This window comes from Peromyscus eremicus, chromosome 14 (genome assembly GCF_949786415.1).
Source record: "Peromyscus eremicus chromosome 14, PerEre_H2_v1, whole genome shotgun sequence".
Classification (NCBI taxonomy): Eukaryota; Metazoa; Chordata; class Mammalia; order Rodentia; family Cricetidae; genus Peromyscus; species Peromyscus eremicus.
This window is the reverse complement of record NC_081430.1, coordinates 64,887,175-64,907,330: the sequence shown is the minus strand read 5'-3', so window position 1 is coordinate 64,907,330 and position 20,156 is coordinate 64,887,175. Positions and strand designations below refer to the sequence as shown.

Here is a 20,156-nt window from a genome sequence, read left to right as displayed (position 1 = left end):
GATTCTCTGTGGTGTGAACTCTGCCATTCACGAGGAGTGTGAAAATAGGTCTGTGGGAATTAACATGATTTCTGCTCTCCCCGCTTCATTTTTGTGGTATTCAGAAATGGCATTTAATTCTTAGCTCTTTTAAAGCTGTTATTTTTGACCAGTGTTTCCCACAGTTTCTTAGTATAGGAATTTAATGCAAAATGAGTAGACAGGAGAACAGCTTAGATGACATTCATCAAAATTAATGCTCTGGATTTCCCAGCATGCGGAACTTCCTTAAGTTAGATGAAGTATGTTAACTCTTTATTTAGTTGCTTACATAGCACTCAGAAATGTTTTCAGGTACTGTCTGGGTGAGTGGAGCCAAACCCTGAGACTTACTGGTGCGTTCTGTCAGCAGCCCACTATGGCCCATTAGTCCCCTTGGCTTTGATTTTAGCCATTCCTTTAGAAACCGTGGTTCCTCCTCACATGTAACAAAGCTACAGAGCTTCATACTCCTTGTCTTGGTAAGAAATTGACCCGTTTTATTAGAAAATTATCTCAAATTGACAGATATGGCACAATGTAAAATAACAGAAATAGGGAAATTGTAAAATGTAACAAGTGCTTTTCTACTTGAATAAAAAACACTTCCCCCTCTTTCCTGGTTGGTAGAGAAAGGTGCTCACAGGTACTGGGCCTGAGTCATGGGCCTGTGCAGGCCTGGGGCAAGAGCTTCTGAATGTTAGAGCCTATAATGATTTCAAATACTGACAACTCTTCTGTGCTCTAGGGAGCTAGCCCACGAGAGGGATTATTACTCATCTGTGTGAATGTATATGTGTGTGAGTGTGTATGAGTGTGTTTTAGTGTGTGTGTGTGTGTGTGTGTGTGTGTGTGTGTGTATGAGTATATGAGCATGTGTATGAGAATGTGTGTGAGTTTGTGTGAATATATGAGTTGGGGGGGATTGGTTTGCCTAGTTTACCTAATAACTGTTATTTGAGTCATTTAAAATGTTTTTTTCTCCAATTCTTTTATTATTCCAAAGATTGATTAAAGTGGCAATTTTTTTTTGAACCACTGACTTAGATATCCAAGGCACAGTCATTTTGTGTGTGTGTGTGTGTGTGTGTCTCTAGCTTTAGCAAATCACTGAGTTTTGAAAAATTACATCATCTCTTAAGAATGAGGTAGAATTTGTAAGAAACTTGACCCTTCTCCAGCACTGAAAAAAAAAATCATTGCCCTAAATTAATGGTGTTTTCTTTTTCTTCAGACTATTTGTACTCTTTTGGAGTGTTTGTTGACTCCTGAGAATGTACCTTCTGACAGCCCCAAAGAAGCCTACGAAGTCTATTTTGTCTTTGCTTGTGTCTGGGCATTTGGAGGCACTCTGCTAAGAGATCAAGTACGCTGAAAGAGTTTCCAGAGATGGAAACTCGTGGGGATGTTGGGTTAAAAAATGTGGTTTGCATCCTTTAGTTATGTTATCAACCATCTCTGGACCTGCGCTATTCTGAGCTTTGGAGTCTGTCCCCTCTGGGGCATCCCTATAGCTAGCTCAGGGGTAGATCATTTCAGACTGCCTTGAGGTAGCCTAAACTACTGCAATGTATTTCTCACAGTACTGGAAGTGACAGCATGGCTGGGTTCTCACGAGACTTCTTCCTATCTTACACATGACACGTCCTGTATCCTTACACAGACTAGAGAAGGATTGGATCACTGGTTCTCTTCTCATGAGGGCACTCACATCTTCCTCAGGGCCCTGCCATGACATCACTGAAACCTAAGCAGCCCTGAAGGATGCTATTTCCAAATGCCATTGCCTTAGCCGTTAGGAGTTCCACACATGAACTGGTGCAGTGGGTGGTGGAGGAAGAAGTTGGTGATAGCATCTAGTCCTCCAAACAGTCCTGCCTCTAGTCAGTCCCACCTGTAATCAGTCTGGAACTGTATTCTCAGGGTTGTGCTCTGTGAGCCATAGTAAATGCTGGTGCCATAGTTTTCCATGGTCGTTCTGCTGCAGATAAATCTGTCCCCTTGTACAACAGTTCTGGCATCGTTTTCAGGACTTCTGATGTCTTACAGGAAACATTTAAGACACATCTTGTGCAAATACACACCTCATCTCATTCCACCCCAATACACAAGCCACTTAGACTTACCAAGTGCCAGGAACATGTGGGTCTCACCTTCACCATCTGCTTCCATGTGCAGATCTTTCTTACATCATCTCTTTCAAATTGCTTCAAGATATCCACCATGTGCAGAGTAAGCCAAACTTTGTTCCTCACAGAGACAAAGATCTTGTTTCAAGGCCTCCTGGTGACTGCAGCAGGCTTCTTACTCAGGCTCGCCATTCTTCTAAGACCACGCCTCCCCAAGAGCGTCGGCATTTCTCTGGCCATGTACTCTAGTACCCTGACTCTTCAATTAAAACGGCATGCCATTGGCTAACTATCTAGCTTTCTCAGATCTCCCTAGGCATAAGTAGGGAATTCTGCTCAGAAGGCATCACATCCCAAAGTGACCCACATTCTGCCAATTCCTCACTAGTGATGGAAACCATGGGCTAGCTCTGTTTCTTGTCAGTGAGTTAGCAGGACACACATCTATAAATAAGCTGAGCCTCACAAATCACTGTCTACCTGGTCACCTGCCAGATGTCCTTCTATGATCCCCAAGTGCTTCCCCTGGAACAGCAGCCAATGCTGCTTTGAGTCAGTCAGGGGCTAAGTCTGCCTCTACTTCCTCTGTGAGTCCCCTTTTCCCTGACAGACTGAGGGTAGATGTCCCATTTGCTTCCTCTCATGCTCCAGAACAGTCACTTTAACAAACTGAACAATCAAGGATGTACCACCAAGTCATTTTCACGATGGAATTTTTTAGGCAAAGCAAAATTTGAAGTGAAGTAGAAGTCATGTGTATTTTGTGCAAGAGAATGGAGCCAGGTAAGTAATAGTGTGTGGATTATTTAAAATCACATTGGCTTGGCTTCAGACCAACATTTGTAGGGAGATAAAATATCCCATGCTTCTGCTATGAGAATAATTTCAATGAGGGTTAATGCCTTAGCATGTGGATGCTGGCAGCAGGAGCTCTTCTGGTTTGAAGGTGGAAGAGGGGAGGGATTCTCCTTCAGAGTGTTCACCCCACCCAGTGTCACAGTCAGTCACAGTCTCCACCTGACTGACTGCTCGTGAGTATGAACAGCCTGGTACTAAAAAGGACCACCATAGCCCAGCGACACAGGAACATCAAATGAAGAGATGGGAAAATGGAAGCTGAGATCCTAGATAAGTACAAGATCGCCAAAGGCGATGAATACCCACAGCGTTTTCAGATTTTACTGAAATTCATAGGTCAGATCAATCCCTGCTCCAGGTGTAGGAGTCCCTGCTCCAGGCCTCTCAGAATATCTGAGTTGCTGCAGAGATTTCCAAGAAGATAGGCATTGATAGACTGGCCATCTGAGGATGTGGGACTCATTTCATCAGGCCATTGAGTATATCTGAGTCCCTGAGCCAGACCACTGAGGATGTAGAGAGCGCTGTCCCCTTTCCTCATGCCCTACACCCTAGTCAGCAAGTGAGAGCTTGTACATGTTACTTCATCAGATGACACTCCGTTACAGAGATGGGAAACTGCCCCATGATTTCCCTGGAGACTCTCAGTTCTGTCCTGCTGGAAACCAAGGCTAGACCATCCTCCACCCCTTTCTCCTGTGAACTTCCAGGTCCAGAATGCCCATGTTGGGCCAAGCTTTAAGAATGCTTTTTGTTAGTGACACAGTGTTGCCAATATGTTACTTTTTAAAGCAGAGACTTTTTTTTTAAGTACTGTTTTTCATTATCATCATTTTGTAAAAGATATCAGACAACAAAAGGGCCTGGAGGCTGACAACGCAAAAGACAGATCTTCTGTCCATATAATTTACTGCTTTAAAAACCCTGCATCCTCTTTCTCTCCTGTCCCCAGCAGTTGGAGCTAACAGGGTGGAAATCAACCACAGTGCTAATCTCCATTGTCCAGTAGTGCCTGGCATGGTGATTTGTACAGTGATTCATTGTTAGATTGAATAACAGGGGTGATACAAGGCTTTCCAAACATTGTCTTGCATTTTAAGCTTTGTACACCTCGTGGCAACCTGTCTTATCTACATAGCAGCATTACTGGTTACAACTCAGATCTAGTGTTCAACGTAACTTGATGGGTTCCCATCCAGGAGTTTGGTTTGTGATATGGCTCAGTACCCAAAAGACCCAGCATGCAGCAGAATTTGTAGGGGCTGTGTATACTTTCTGGGTCTATGCTAAAGAGTTCTCCTGTTCTCCATAGCTTTCTGATTATCAGGCCGACTTTAGTCGATGGTGGCATAAAGAAATGAAAGCAGTGAAGTTTCCATCCCAGGGAACCATCTTTGATTATTATCTGGACCACAAAACTAAAAAATTCTTGCCTTGGACTGACAAGGTCCCTCAGTTCACCATGGATGTCGACACACCCCTGAAGGTAGGTGGGCAGAGTCTCGAGAGCCCAACTCCAGAGTGTGTTTATTTGAGCCTTCGGAGGAAACAGCCTGTCTTCTCTTGCACAGCTCTTTGTTTTCTCTGCTCTGTGTATGACATTCTTCCCTGGGAGAGAAGAATCACCTGTAGGGATGCTTAGGGAGGAGGTTGATATTTCTGCAAACTCTTTGTCCCTTAGTTCCACATAATCCAGTGGGAGCCACATTCTTATAATCTCCTAGAAACTGTACAAACTTTGTAAAACCAGAGGCAGGGTTTAATTAATTCAATTATTCTTATTTCTGAGCTTATGTAAACTTTTTAGACATCACTTTTTACATAGAACTTCCTTCTTTTGCCACCCCAGCCACAAAGTGATGTTCAATCTCTCCAATACCGGTGTTCCACATTCTCATGCACCTGACAAGTCCACATGTTTCTCTTCATACATGACCCATCCCCATTTCTCTTAGATTATTCTGTGGCCAACTTCTCATTCTGCTTTCATCTCTTTCTTTTTAACAACATTTCTCATTCTGAATCATTTTAGAACTTGCCGTTTGAAGCAGTGCTGGGTGCATGGCTGAGAGGGGACTGTTGCCACGTCTGTGAGGAGGCCGCTGGTTCCCAATGGCAGGAACCTAAAGCCTTCATTTCCTGGAGCTGTCCCCAGTGCACACAGCAAGGCCTTAGGTGGCAGGGGTGAGGCTAGACCTACAAGTTCATGGTGTAAGCTAGGTCTGTAGACTCTGGTCTTGATTGACACTTAACATATGCGTGTGTGTGTGTGTGTGTTTTCACACTTATGCTCATGTATGTATTTCTGTCTGTCTTTCTGCTTTCAAATGCCTCCTCCACTTATATTAGTTTACAAGAATTTTCATAGCAAAGTGAAGCATACTAGGTAGCCCAAACAATAGAAATTTATTTTTTCACGGCTCTTACGGATCTGTGCCAAAGAGGTGGGGAGGGGATGCAGACCTGACCCTCTGGTCCCCCTGGGGTAGCAGCATAGGACCCTTACCCTGACCTGACAGCCCTAGCCCTATATCCTCAAACAGCAGTCCTGTCTGAGATCTGGATAGTAGCATCATGGCCAACTGAAACCAGAGAAGGGGCCCCACCCTCTGCAACTCAGGTTTGGGTCCACGGTGGCACCGGCAGCAGCAGAGTCCCAGAAGTCCCCAGACCTTTCTTTATTCATGCTGTCCTGTATCTATCCTGTGTAAGCTGAGAGACCAGAATGCTACAGTCACCTTCTAGAGCTTGTTGTCCGTGGACTAATGGCCTCCACCAGGCTCTGCCTCTCAAACGTTCTACCACCATTTTCCAACACTGCCACATGGGGCCAAGACTTTAACCCAAGAACATCTGGGGCTCACACACTGCAATGACAGCAAATGGCAGCTTGAACATAGTGGAGGCCACCAGGAAAGGAGAGCCAGGCAAAACACTGGGTGTTAGAGGCTACCAGCCATGTTTGCTGCATGGACCACCGTCTGTCATCCTGTCCAGCCTACCTCCATCTTGGCTGCCCATCAATATTTCCTAGCTGGTTGAAAACTAAAGGCAAAAACTGTATCAAAGCCGGATACATCTTATTCATATTTAAAAGAGAACAAAAAAAGCAATTTTAGTCAACAAATTTTATGGAACTGAAAAATCAGTTTTCTTCCTGGGAAGTTTTGCACTTTACATTCAGTGGTACCAAATGTGCTTGTTCTATGAGCAGCCCCTTTATATGCTGGAGCAGGGCCATGGTAAATTGGAAATACCATTATAATTCCAGGCCCTTTCTAAGTAATTTAGATCTATGAACTAATTTATTCCTTTTGTGCATATGTGCCCGTGTGTGTGTGTGTGTGTGTGTGTGTGTGCGTGCGCGCGCATGTGCGCATGTGTGGGATGTGTGGCTGTGTGTGACTGCGCTTGCACACGGCCGTGTGAGCATGTGGAGACTAATGCTGTCAGCTTCAGTCGTGTCTCCACCTTATTTTTTTAATGCAAATCACTGAACCTGTAGCTGGCTATTGGCGAGAGTGGCTGGCCAGGAAGCCCAGGGTCTCCCGTTTCTGATTTCCCCAGTGCAGGGATTATAGGCACTTTGGTGCCTGGCTCTTTATGTGGGTACTGGTGATTCAAACTCAGGTCTCCATCCTCTGTGGCCCACACTTTACTGGATGAACCGTCTCCCATCTTATTCTTTACAGCATCCTGGTCACGAGGCCCCATTTTATACATGGAGAAACAGGAAAACAGAGAAGGAAAATGTTTCCAAAGTGATATTGGTGGTGAGCATAGAACGGCAAATGATCCCGATTTGTCTAGGACTGGAGGCATTTCCAGAATATCAAATTATAGGTGGTGATGATGCACACCTTTAATTCTAGCACACAGGAGGCAAAGGCAGGTGGATCTCTCTGAGGTCAAGGCCAGCCTGGTCTACAGAGTGAGTTCCAGGACCGCTAGACATGTTTATACAGAGAAACCCTGTCTTGAAAAACAAACAAACAAAAAAGCATTAACTTTTGAAACTGGGAGACGTGGTCGCACTGAATCGAGCCGAGCAGCCTGTCAGTCTGAATCCCAAATCCACGCTCTGAAGAGCTGTTTGTGTTGGGAGTCTTTACTGAGCTCAGGCTCCACAGATTTCAACCCATGCACCTGCACTCACTCACCGGCTGTGACACTCTCCAAGTGACCTAATGTTTTAGTTAAGGTTTCTGTTGCTGGGAAGAGACACCATGACCATGGCCGCTATTGTAAAAGAAGACATTTAATTGGGATGGCTCACTTACAGTTCAGAGGTTCAGTCCATTATCGTCATGGTGGGACACGGTGGCATGCAGGCAGACGTGGTGCTGGAGAAATAGGTGAGAGTCCTACATCTTGGAGGCAACAGGAAGTGAACCGTGACACTGGGTGTAGCTTGAGCATATATGAAGCCCACCTCCACAATGTCACACTTCCTCCAACAAGGCCACACCCACTCCAACAAAGCCACACCTCCGAATAGTGCCACTCCCTATGAGCTTATCAAACTACCACACCTGAGCTCTCATAGTTTTAGTTAATGCTCACTGAGAAGGAAACAGCAACAAAAAATGTCTCACAGGTTTGCTGTGGATTCCTGGATTATGAGGCATACGTGCGTAGTGGAGGCCACCCTGCTCTGTGCGTAGTGGAGGCCACCCTGCTCTGCGGGTGTTCATTTCTGGTATTCATATACGAAGAGAAGAGCCAGCAGCCAAAGAAAAATACAGTGATGGCAACTGTGGGCAAGAAGGGAAAGCAGTACCTTGTGTGTTTCGAAGTCTGGCCTTCACGAGGTGCTGGGGCCACTGTGTTAAAAAGGAAGGTGGAGAATAAATGGTTCCATCAAGGCCATTACCCAGAATGATCCACAGAATACTTCATTCTGGTCAGTTTGCACTAACCAAGTAATGAAGAACTGTATCTATTATGCGTATGTGTGGTTTTTTTAATGTCAAAACCCAACCCTGTAAGTAAAGGGTTTTTGTGTATGTTTGTATTGTTTACCACTTTTAAGTTTGAACATCAAAAAATGCACCAAAATGGCAGCTGTTTTTCAGTTGTGCAGAATTCAGTCTGTGTGTCTATCTTTTGTCTGAATATTTTTATTTTAGTTTATATTTCCCAAGTCTGTTATTTATTATTAGGGGGGGGAGGGCATGCACACACATATGATGTCACCAGGAAAGGGGTCACCCTACAGAGGTCAGAGGGTTACCTCGTAGAATCAGTTCTCTCCTTCTGCCTTTGGTGGCTTCTGAAGATTGAACTTGGGTTGCCAGACTGGCACAGTAAGGGCCTTTCCTCACTGAGCTATTTGGTCAGCAACCCTGAGCCTAATTTTCACTCATTTTCTTTTATTCTTCTAGGGCACTTCAAATTTCTGTGGAACATTATGGTATCTGAATAAATAAAAAGTAATAAACTGCCAAATCTCAAAGTATAAGCATAAAGGCTTAATTTTTAACGAAAGTTTCACATACGCTTTAGATCTGGGCACACTTCACCTGTTCCCCTAACTGGTGTCTCCTTACTGATCTCTATTGCAGGGGCTGTTCCCACTGGTCTCATCAGCTTCTGAAGAGGGTGGGCACTTCCGACATGTCTGCCTTTTTTTCTCCCATACCTACAACAGCTAGGGGAAGGAGGGGCTCTAGGAAAGGGACCTAGGGGTGATTCCTTTCCTTGGAATGATGTTATCAGCTGCCTCTGTTCCAGCAATTGATGGCATCGCCCAGCTGCCCTCCTGGAAGCGGTGACATCTGCACTACTACTCAGTCTCTCCTACTGGGCATGAACTTGTACAGAGAGTTCCTTGGGTCTTAATTCAAAATTGAGTGTTGGGTCAGCCTTGAACCTCTGTCTTTCTCTGACTGTTCTCCTGCTTTTCTCTCCCAGACAGTTCTGGTACACACTCCAGAGACAACTCGTCTTAGGTATTTTACTGAGTTGCTGCTTGAGAAAGGCAAACCGCTAATGCTAGTTGGAAATGCAGGAGTGGGGAAAACAGCCTTTTTGAGTGACACCCTGGCAAGTCTCCCTGAGGACTACATAGTGTCCCGTGTGCCTTTCAACTACTACACGACATCAGCAGTGCTGCAGAGTAAGTGCCCCTCCTCTGGTACATAGATGTGGCCTGCACACCTGCCCCTCCCCTGGTACACAGATGTGGCCTGCACACCTGTCCCTCCTCTGGTACATAGATGTGGCCTGCACACCTGCCCCTCCCCTGGTACACAGATGTGGCCTGCACACCTGCCCCTCCTCTGGTACACAGATGTGGCCTGCACACCTGCCCCTCCTCTGGTACACAGATGTGGCTGACACACCTGTCCCTCCTCTGGTACACAGATGTGGCCTGCACACCTGCCCCTCCCCTGGTACACAGATGTGGCCTGCACACCTGCCCCTCCTCTGGTACACAGATGTGGCCTGCACACCTGCCCCTCCCCTGGTACACAGATGTGGCCTGCACACCTGCCCCTCCTCTGGTACACAGATGTGGCTGACACACCTGCCCCTCCTCTGGTACACAGATGTGGCCTGCACACCTGCCCCTCCTCTGGTACACAGATGTGGCCTGCACACCTGCCCCTCCTCTGGTATACAGATGTGGCCGACACACCTGCTTCACTCATGGTCACCCCTGGTAAACAGACTTTAACTGTTGCTAGGAGTTTGTTTGAGACAATGTATCACCACATATCCCAGGCTTTCCTGGAATGTGTGGTGGTTCTCCTCACCATCCCAAGTGCTGGATGATAGGCATGTGCCATCATGCATGGATCATTTTGACCTTTAATTTCACTTCTAGCTTTTCGGAGGTTATTACTTGGTAAACCAGCAAAAAGTTTATATTCACAGTGATAATTATGTCACCTCTAAACCATTTAATTCCCTGTAATTAATTCATGGAACTGGATAATACAGAGGTGTTAAAAAGAGGTCCTCTGCTTACTCTTTCAAGGAAGGAGTTGATTCCAGGCACACTCAAAGTGTATCGAATGGCATGCCCAACTTTGAGTTATTTCATTTATTCCCATTATATTTATTTAGTGTGGTTGAGTGGCACATATGCAGAAGACAGAGAACAACTTGCTGGAGTCAGTTCTCTTTTTCTACCTTGTGGGACCCAGGGATCGAATTCAGTTAATCAGTCTTGGCAGCAAGCACCTTTACCTGCCAAGCCATCTCAGTGGCCTTGTCAATCAGTCTGTGTGTGTGTGTGTGTGTGTGTGTGTGTGTGTGTGTGTGTGTGTGAATAATGCTGAGCTATTGGATAAATATATAGTAAGAAACACAGGCTTTGCATTCTGAGAGCCAAGGGAAGGGGAGACAGCCTGAACAGCTAAAGTCAGTCATCCTGTTGCTGCCCAGCACAAGGAAGGGACAGTAAGGTACTGAGGTCTCAATTGCTGATTGAAACTGTTAGGTTGCTCTGAGTGTGGGTCCCTGGGATGTATACATGCTTGCACGTGTGATTTTCATGGCTGTGTTGCTGGAGTCAAGTAATAAACTTTCTTTCCCTCCAACATTAGCACAGTCAACACTGGATATTCTCTAAGCTCTTCCTTCAGTCAGTTTGTCTTGCTTTTGTGAATGAGATCATCAGAAAGCTGATTCTGTTTTGTTTCTTTAGCAAATGTGTGTGATTTCTCTACTTGTTCCTAGGCATTGTAGGAATGGGTTCTGTTCAGAAGTGCAAAGGAAAGAATTCCTTTATGAGTTAAGCCTGGGAGATTAGGCTACTGCTCATCAGTTCAACAAATGATATGATAAGATACATCTAGTTCCCAAGAGGGAGAGACATGGGTAAGGTTGAGAGATGCTTATCAAATTAGGACAGGGAAGAGCTGCAGATGTCAGTGTGCTCCAGAAGAGAATTTCAAGCATGAGATAGGTAATGTCTAGGCAGAGAAAGTTTGGGATGGAAGGACCAGCTTCAGAGGAGAACGCTGTAGCATACAGTGAACTGCGTCTGAAAGATAGCTGGTGTAGCACGAATCTTAAAAGGTCTTATTAATAAAAACAAACCTGGAGCCAGGTATTGGGGTGAACGCTGGAAGATCAGAGAAGCAGAACAATCCACAGCCATCTCACCTCGCCAGTTCCTCAGCTGATCCTGTTTCTTCAGACTGGAAGCCTCTGAGTCCTCATCTAAATGGATCTCAGCTGAACTGCTGCTCAAAAGCCTAAAAGCTTAACCAACCCTCCTAAACAATGAAAATTATCCCAGACCCAAAACCCATTAAAGGACCAAAAAACCACCTGCCCCACACCACCTCTTTGGGAATGTGGGCGTCGTATTCTTAAAATTGCTTCCTGCTGGATATGGGTGAAGGTATCTTTATTCTGAAAAGAAAAATTTTGGGTTAATTGTCAAATTCTAGGAAAAGTAGCTATATCCTTCGTTATCCAGTCTGTGCATAATGCCAAAATTCAGGGCTTATCTCAAGTCCTTATTCAAGTAGTCATTGAAACTGGATCATCTCAACTAGCCATCTCAAAATTGCTCTGAGCGGTTTGTAGTCCAAAGCTGATCTGTAGGTGATGTTTGTCAGCTTAGTGATATTATTGTCCATGTGGAATTGTTGTTGTTGTGGAGACCCATCTTCTTCCTGGAGACTTCAAATTGGCCGTGATTTCCTGCAGAAAACTGATAGAGACTCGAACACAAAGACATATATAGGCAGCTAATTGAAGCCTTTTTTCTAGAATTAGTTAGTACTCTGTATGACCATTAATATCTTAACAAAGTTTAATATATATAGATATATTAATCTTGTAAATTTTGATATAAAATTCATACTTTAAGAAAAGTTTAAAGAATCAGAATAGAATCAAAGAATTGAGATTAGTAGTAATAGAATAGTCCCTTAATTTTTTTTTGTTTGTTTTTTTGGTTTTTGGTTTTTAGTTTTCCTCCTGTCCTGTATCAGAAGATGGCTCTTTCTTCTGGCGTGATACAGGTAGTTTGCATTTTCCTTTTAACAACATGCTTGGGTTTAGAGAAGGAGAGAGCCATTCTGACCCCAGATAAGTTATTAGGGTGTACAATATTTTGGGGAACACAATATCACCACAGACTGGGGCATGGTGGTTAAAGAGAAGAGGGGGAGGCTGGGGTCAGAGTTGTGCTGCAGACGGGGAGATCAGCTGTCCAGTTCAGGGGCAGTTCTGGGTGACATAGACTAGCTCAGCATCATAGTTGTGGAGACCGGGCTGTATAAGCCAAGGAGACTGCGTTTCACATGGTAGCAATGGTGAACCAGTAAGAGGGAGCAAGAAACTGACCAGATGCTAGCTGCATCTCAGAAGAATCTGATGTTGGGAAGACTGATTCTACTGAGCAACATACCAACTAATGTGGCCCTGGGCTGGAGGCCAGAGTAAAAGAAAGGAGGTGGTAGTGGAAATGACAGGAAATGACATGAGATATCGTTTGTAGGTTGGAGTTGGGCAGATGAGGGTCAGAGAGAATCCTGTGAGACTTTCCTGGCTGACTTGGGGAGAGTTTTGACCTCATAAGCAGGGGCATAGAAGCACAGGGAAAAGGAAAGCCCTCCCTCCCTCCCTCCTCCTCTCTCTCCCTCCTCCTCTCTCTCCCTCCCTCCTCCTCTCTCTCCCTCCCTCCTTCTCTCTCTCCCTCCCTCCTTCTCTCTCTCCCTTCCCCCTCTCTCTTTCTCCTTCCCTCTCTCTCTCCCTTCCCCCTCCCTCCCTCCCTCCCTCCCTCTCTCCCTCCCTCTCTCTCTCCCTCCCTCTCTCTCTTCCCCTCTCTTTTGAAACATAGTCTCTATATAGACCTGGCTTCTCTGGAACTCATTATGTAGACCAAGCTGGCCTCAAACTCAGAGATCCACCTGCCTCTGCCTCTCAAGCGCTGGGATTAAAAGCTTGTGCCACTGTGCCTGGCTCTAATATTCTCAAGATTATTATTTTCACAGATTTTAAGATGTTTAGAGTACCTGGATTTGTAAAATAGTATGTGTCTATCAGGCCTTAATATATGACCACAATATTTAAGTTTGAATTGTCACATATTTGGACATGCCAAAAATAATTTTTTGGTACATAACAAAAATGAATTTAAAAGGGGAACTGAAGGGGCCACAGCTTCTTAAAAAATCTTTTTTGACACAACATATGAAAACAACCAAACATATGGAAAAACAATTATCATAGACTGTAGCAGGAATCTTAAAAAGTTCTTATTAATAAGATCAAACCTGAGGCCAGTTATTGGGGCGAATGCTGGAAGATCAGAGAAGCAGAACAAGCCACAGTTACCTCACCTCTCCATTTCCTCAGCTGATCCTGTTTCCTCAGACTGGAAGCCTCTGAGTCCTCATCTAGAATGGGTCTCAGCTGAACTGTAGCTCAAAAGCCTAAAAGCTTAACCAGCTAAAAGCTTAACCAGCCAAATGCTTGTAGTTTCTGGTCTTCATGCCTTATATATCTTTCTGTTTTTGCCATCACTCCCTGGGATTAAAGGCTTGAGTCACCATGCCTGGCTGTTTCCAATGTGGCCTTGAACTCACAGAGATCGAGGGATTTCTACCTCTGGAATGCTAGGATTAAAGGTGTGAGTGCCACCATTTTCTAGCCTTTGTATCTAGTGGCTGTCCTGTTCTCTTACCCCAGATAAGTTTATTAGGGTGCACAATATTTTGGGGAACACAATACCGCCGCAATAGACACATATGATGCAATGAAATGGAATGTGCCCAGCTTAGAAAAACAAAGGCAGACCATAAGATGTGAGGAAGGCTGATCACAAAAGATCAAAGATGAAGGTTGTCTTATTGACTTAAGGTTCTCTCTCCCGCCCTCCCTCCTCCTTCCCCTCCGTGTGTGTGTGTGTGTGTGTGTGTGTGTGTGTGTGTGTGTGTGTGTATGTGTCTGTCTGTCTGTCTGTGCATAAGAGAGAGTGTAAAGATGTGTTTAGAAAGAGGTACAAACACCCAAGTGGCAGTAGAGCTAATGTCCAGCCAACATCTGGAAATGTGGAACAGTTGTTTGCCAAAGGTGTTTATCTACTGTACACTTCTTTGTTTATCTAGCAAATGAATAATAATTAATAATAATAAGTGTCATCAGTAGGGATATAACAACAACACACACAAGTGTACACACACACACACACACACACACACACACACACACACACACCCCTTCTTTGCCCCGAGATGTTTGTAGTCTGAAGAGTCAACGTGTGGTTAGATACTATGTCAACTATGTCAAGGAAACAGTACTCAGATCCTCTCCACCCTGCCTCAGAGTCATCAGTAACACAGAGTCATACAGGCCCAGGAAAAACACCAAGTTACACTTGGGTAGTATCTACATGCACTTTCTTCTTGTGCTCCAGTGGTCCAAGAAGAGAGGTATTGGAAACCTCTCGGGGGACGTGGGAGCTGCTCCTAGACTCTCCAGCAAAGAGAATGGAGATGGATTGAGAGGCCAGGCTGTGGCAGAACCAGCAGCCAGCCATGAGCTAAAGTAAGTGAGAAAGGACACATTATCAGCAACAAGACTTTCTCCAGTATGAGCAACAGTGCTGTGCCGCACACCTTTGTTGAGTAGGTTTCCAAAGGAGGGTTGGAATGACCTTGGGTAGTAACAGGAGGGCAATGAGCAGGGGCCATGTTACAGACAGCAGCAGCAGAAGAGACTCTCACATCCAGAAAACATGACATGAATGAATCACCATGAACGAGGAAGACTTTTGGAAAAATAAGTAAGGGTAGAAATGTTACATTCTGCCAGCCATTTGTGACAAAAATTATGTACAAATTTTTAGGAATTCTTGAAAAACCTCTAGAGAAAAAAGCTGGTCGTAACTATGGTCCAAGAGGAAATAAAAAACTGGTTTACTTCATTGATGATCTGAACATGCCTGAAGTGGACGTCTATGGCACCGTCCAGCCTCATGCACTGCTTCGACAGCATATTGACTATGGGCACTGGTAAGCAAACCCCTGTGTTCTACTGCCCACCAAAAACTCATTATTACAGTGTAGGGACATCTGAAGACAGAATTATCCCAGATTGTTTAGTCTGGGAGCATTTTCTTTTCATCAGTTTGTAATCTTGTTTTTAATGTGTGTGCACATGTATGTCTGCATACATATTTGTACATATGTGTGCATATGAGGAGGCCAGAAATCTACACCCAATACCAGGCCACTTTATATCTCACTTTTTGAGACAGGGTACTTCATCGAACCTGGAGCTCCCTGATTCTAGACTGGCTGGGCCCATCGATCCCTGTCTCAACTGCTGGGAGTACAGGGGCATGCTGCCAGGCCTGCTCTTGGATGCTGGCCACCTGAACTCGGGTCTTTGTGTGTGTGTGTGTGTGTGTGTGTGTGTGTGTGTGTGTTTGTGTGCGTGTGCGTGTGTGCGTGTGTGTGTGTGTGTGTGTGTGTGTGTGTGGCAAGCACCTTACTAACCAAGCCATATTCCCAGCCTTTCCCTTTACTTTTAATTATATTAAACAGAACAGTTTCCCTTCGTATCTTTGCAAGATTTGATTGGAAAGTAGTCAAGCAACTGTGCGGAAATTAAGCTGCACTAAGTTATTGAAGATAAGCTTGGCTTTACCCTATAGGGTGTGAGCGTTGGATCGTATGTGGGCACTCTAGTTTGCTATCCTTGACAGTAAACACAGGGTGAGGGAGCCCCAGCCCACCCACCAACCCTTGCTGTGAGGACAGCAGGGTTTCCACCCATGTTAAGAGCCACGTGAAAATCGATGAGCAGTAATAGTTTATATTGATTCAGCTTCTGATCTTGGCTTTGGCCTCCAACAATTCTGTCACCTTCCATTTCTGAGCTAAGGTTTTGATGTCCCCCAGATAAGACCAAGAAGGTCAAGCTTGCAAAACGATTGTAAAGATAAAGTGTCTGTGATCAAATCCTTCACAAGCTGGTGGCTCGCTGTTTTGTCATCTTGCTTTTAGATTTGAGGTTCTGTTTTCTGTCCCTTAGGTATGATCGACAGAAGGTGACGCTTAAGGAAATCCGCAGCTGCCAGTACGTGGCCTGCATGAATCCCATGGTGGGCAGCTTCACGGTCAACCCGAGGCTGCAGGTGGGTTCCATACCACTCTTCCTAGATGCCCTCAGATGTCGTATTCAAAATGTAGGCCATGCTGGGTATGCTGGCACACTCTTGAAATGCCAGCACTGGGGAGGCTGAGGAGGCTGTGTTATGAGTTCAAGGCCACCCTAAGCTACACAGTGAATTCCAAGGTAGGCTGAGCTCCTTAGTGAGACCTCTCTCAACAAAATACATTATCTTGTTTCTTGGTGCTTATAAAGTAAGACTCACTAGACAGGTAATTAAGCAGCTATGTTCCTTTCTAATCAACACAATATTTTTAGTTAAGGTTTACATTTATAGCAAAATGAGCTGAAAGTATTTCTGTCTAGTCCCTCATCCACCCACTACCTGCTTTATTTGAACTCTTTTTAACCTCTTGCGTTAGTTACATTTGATGAGGCACATAATTATTAACTAACACTCAGAGTTTGCACTGGGGTTCCTCCTTTGTCTTACTTGTTCTGTGGGGTTGTCAAATGGATCATGACAGGTGTCCACCATCAAAATATCACACAGAGTAGTTTCTCTGCCTGGAGACCCTTCTGCTATGTGGTCAGCCTTCCCTTGCCTCTGCATCCCCTGCAACCATTAATCTTTTGAAAATCATTTTTTCCAGTTTTGTTATTATGGTAAAATACATGTTACATAAAATGTATCAGCTTAACTAAGCATTCCAAGTGTACAATTGAGTATACTAAACGCTTTCTTCTGCCATGTCACCACCATCGGTCTCGGTGAGACTCTTAGGTGAAACTGAAACTCTGTCCATTAAGCAGTGACACCAGTTGCTCTCTCCTCTGACACCCCTTCCTCTGTCCTCTGGGCCCTGACAGTCGCCATCAGACTTTCTGTCTCTCTGACCCTGCCTTCTCTAAGTACTTCACATAAGTGGAGACCTACACTGTTTGTCTGAGGACTGGAGTACTTCACTTAGCATGTCGTGCTAAAGATCACACATGTAGCATATTGCAGAATTTCCTTTTGAATCCTGGGGATGCACTGTTTGGTCTTACACGCTGCATTTTGCTTATCTGTTCACTGACCCATGAACACTGGGTCACTTCCATGTTTTCTTTCTGGGGAGAATAAAGCCAGCCGTTCTGAGCATAGGCACACAAATATCGCTCAGAAATCCTGCTTTCGATTCTTTTGACTGTTTACCCAGAAGTGGAATTACAGGATCAGACAGTAATTTGGTTTATAGCCTTTTGAGGACCTATCCTCCTGTTTCTATGATGACCAAGTCACCTTTCACCCCCACCAACACTGCACAAGGGTTCTGGTTTCTCCACGTCTTTGTCAACATAGGATTCCTACTTCGTTTTTTTATAGTGGCCATGCTAATGGGAACATGGCAGTATCATTGTAGTTCTGTTTGCATTTCTCTGGTGATTAGAGATCGGAGCATCTTTTCATGTGGTCCTGATTCATGTGCACATCTTCTTCAGGGGGAGATGTTATTAAAATCTTTTTAGTCATTTTTGGATCAATTGGTTTTTTGTTTTATTTTGTTTTTGTTTTGCTTTTAAATTTTAAGCATTCTCTCCCATATTGTGGTTATTTAATACTTAAGCACTGATCACTTTATCATCTCAGTAATATGTCCTTTTCCAGAATAGTTTGTAGTGAGAATCATTTGTGTAACCCTGTTAGACTATCTTCTTTCAGCACCTTAGCCGTAGCACGTAGGCCCCTCATGTCCTTTCGTTGCTTAGTAGGGCATTTCTCTTTCTTGCTGAGTAGCCTTTGTTGTATGAATGGACTGAATTCATTCATTCACTTCCTGAGGGACAGCTTGGTTCCTTTTCTTTCAGATTTTGGCAATGAGGCGTAAAGTTACCATAAACATAAACAGGCAATGTCTTGTGAGTGCATGTAAGCTTGATAATGGTGATGTCAGCCAGCACTAACATCCGTGCAACAGACCACACAGAAAGTGCCTTCTCACCTATCCGAGTCAGCTGCATGTGAACAAGGTGTCTGCTGGCCTTGTCTAGGCTCACTTTGAACGTCTGGGGCGTGGCTGTCAGCTGATCTAGCGTGGCATGGGCTGGATTGGTGGTGACAATGTGCCTCTGTCTTCTGTATCTTCCATCCTTTAGCAGAACTTCAAAAGCTCATGGAAAGTCAAAGGCTTAAGGGAACACATGTGAACAGCAAGCCTTTGACAATGGTTAGCCCTCTGTCATCTCCGCTTCACTCCGGGTTCAAGCGGGTCATGTGGCCACCCAGAGTCTGGGAAGATGGCAGTAATACATTATATGGCAGTGGTCCTAAATAAAGGAGAGAGTAAAGCATCACGTGTTTGGTTTGTTTTGTTTGCACTTTCTGGTTTGGTCGTAATCTCTATGATGTACTAACTGTTTTTCAGAGACATTTCACGGTGTTTGCCTTCAACTTTCCGTCACTGGATGCACTGACAACCATCTATGGCCAGATCTTCAGCTTCCATCTCCAGCAGCAAGCATTCTGCCCATCGGTTCTCAAGACTGGCCCCTCTCTGATCCAGGCAACAATAGCGTTCCATCAGATGATGGCAGAGAGCTTTGTACCCACAGCTGTTAAATTCCACTACATTTTTAATCTGAGAGACCTATCAAATATCTTCCAGGTATCTCAACTGGCAAGTTAGCTTCTTGAAAGTCAGTATAACTTATGGCATTCATTTATAGAACTACTTCGGTTTTAAAGTATACTTTGTTATTTTGTGTCTGTTTCTCTTTTACTCATAAACTTTTCTGTGAAGGAACATGGCAAACCTTTTTATCAATGAGACAGTGGTTCCCTTCAGGATGTACAACATCTGTGCTGATACAGCAAGGTACCTGGGACTTGGTAATTCATAAGCAATGAGAATTTATTGTTCCTAGTTCAGTGGTACTGAAAAGTCTGCGGTCAAGGTACCAGCAAGTCCAGTGTCTGGTGAGGGCCTGCCCTGTGTTTTTGGGATGGTGCCTTGAACATTTTGTCTACCCACAGCAGACAGGATAGAAGGGCAAACACCTAGCACTGTTTATATGGGGTCACCTCCTCACGATTAGTTAATAACTGCCAGAGGTTCCACCTCTTTGTACTATCACATTGGCAATTAAGTATTTTTTCATTTTGTGTGTGTCTGTGTGTCTGTGTGTCTCTGTGTGTGTGTATGTGTGTGGTGGTGTGTATGTGTGTGTGTGTCTGTGTGTGCATCTGTGTGTGTGTGTATGTGTGTGTGTCTGTGTGTGCATCTGTGTGTGTGTGTATCTGTGTGTGTGTCTGTGTGTGTTTGTGGTGGTGGTGGTGGTGGTGGTGTGTGTATGTGTGTGTGTCTGTGTGTGCATCTATGTGTGTGTGTGTGTATCTGTGTGTGTGTCTGTGTGTGTTTGTGGTGGTGGTGGTGGTGGTGGTGTGTGTCTGTGTGTGTGTCTGTGTGTGCATCTATGTGTGTGTGTGTGTATCTGTGTGTGTGTGTCTGTGTGTGTTTGTGGTGGTGGTGGTGGTGGTGGTGGTGGTGGTGGTGGTGTGTGTTGTGTGTGTGTGTGTGATATGGGAGGGGTATGTTCTACACATGCTTGTGGAGGTCAGATGACAACTTCGTGGAGTTGGTTCTCTCCTTCAACCTTTGTATGAGTTCTGGGGTTTGAACTCAGGTCATCGGGCTCACCCACTGACCTGTCTCATTGGCCCCGCAATTAAATTTTAATACATAAGTTTAGGGAGACATACAGACCGTGGTAGATAGTGATTTTAGCAGTAAAAGTAGAAATTTGAACTTTGTAAACTAAGAGCTTATTATTGTAAGTGCCAAATAAGAGTAATTGGTCATGTTTTTGCGCAGAATGTCAATGCATCATTTTAAACACATATTAAAGTATGAAATTTTAAATTTAGGTCATTTGGTTTGATACCGAAAATTATCTTGATTGGATAGTGTGTTAGGGACAGACACAGAGACCAGGGGCCCATTATCCCTTCCAGAGGTGTGCCCCTAGTGATCTGAAGTGGGGTAAGGGGACATTGAGATTCAAACTGTAACACATGGTGAAAGGGCA

General features: G+C 44.6%; 1 protein-coding gene across 1 annotated transcript in view; it reads left to right on the top strand.

The window, feature by feature from the left end:
- Positions 1-20,156, top strand: part of Dnah11 (dynein axonemal heavy chain 11) — a 319,597-nt gene that overhangs the window by 158,607 nt on the left and 140,834 nt on the right. The window contains 6 exon segments of the mRNA XM_059279404.1: positions 1,253-1,384; positions 4,318-4,491; positions 8,919-9,123; positions 14,821-14,986; positions 16,011-16,113; positions 18,497-18,736. Of these exon segments, the coding sequence (XP_059135387.1) occupies positions 1,253-1,384; positions 4,318-4,491; positions 8,919-9,123; positions 14,821-14,986; positions 16,011-16,113; positions 18,497-18,736 (1,020 nt within the window).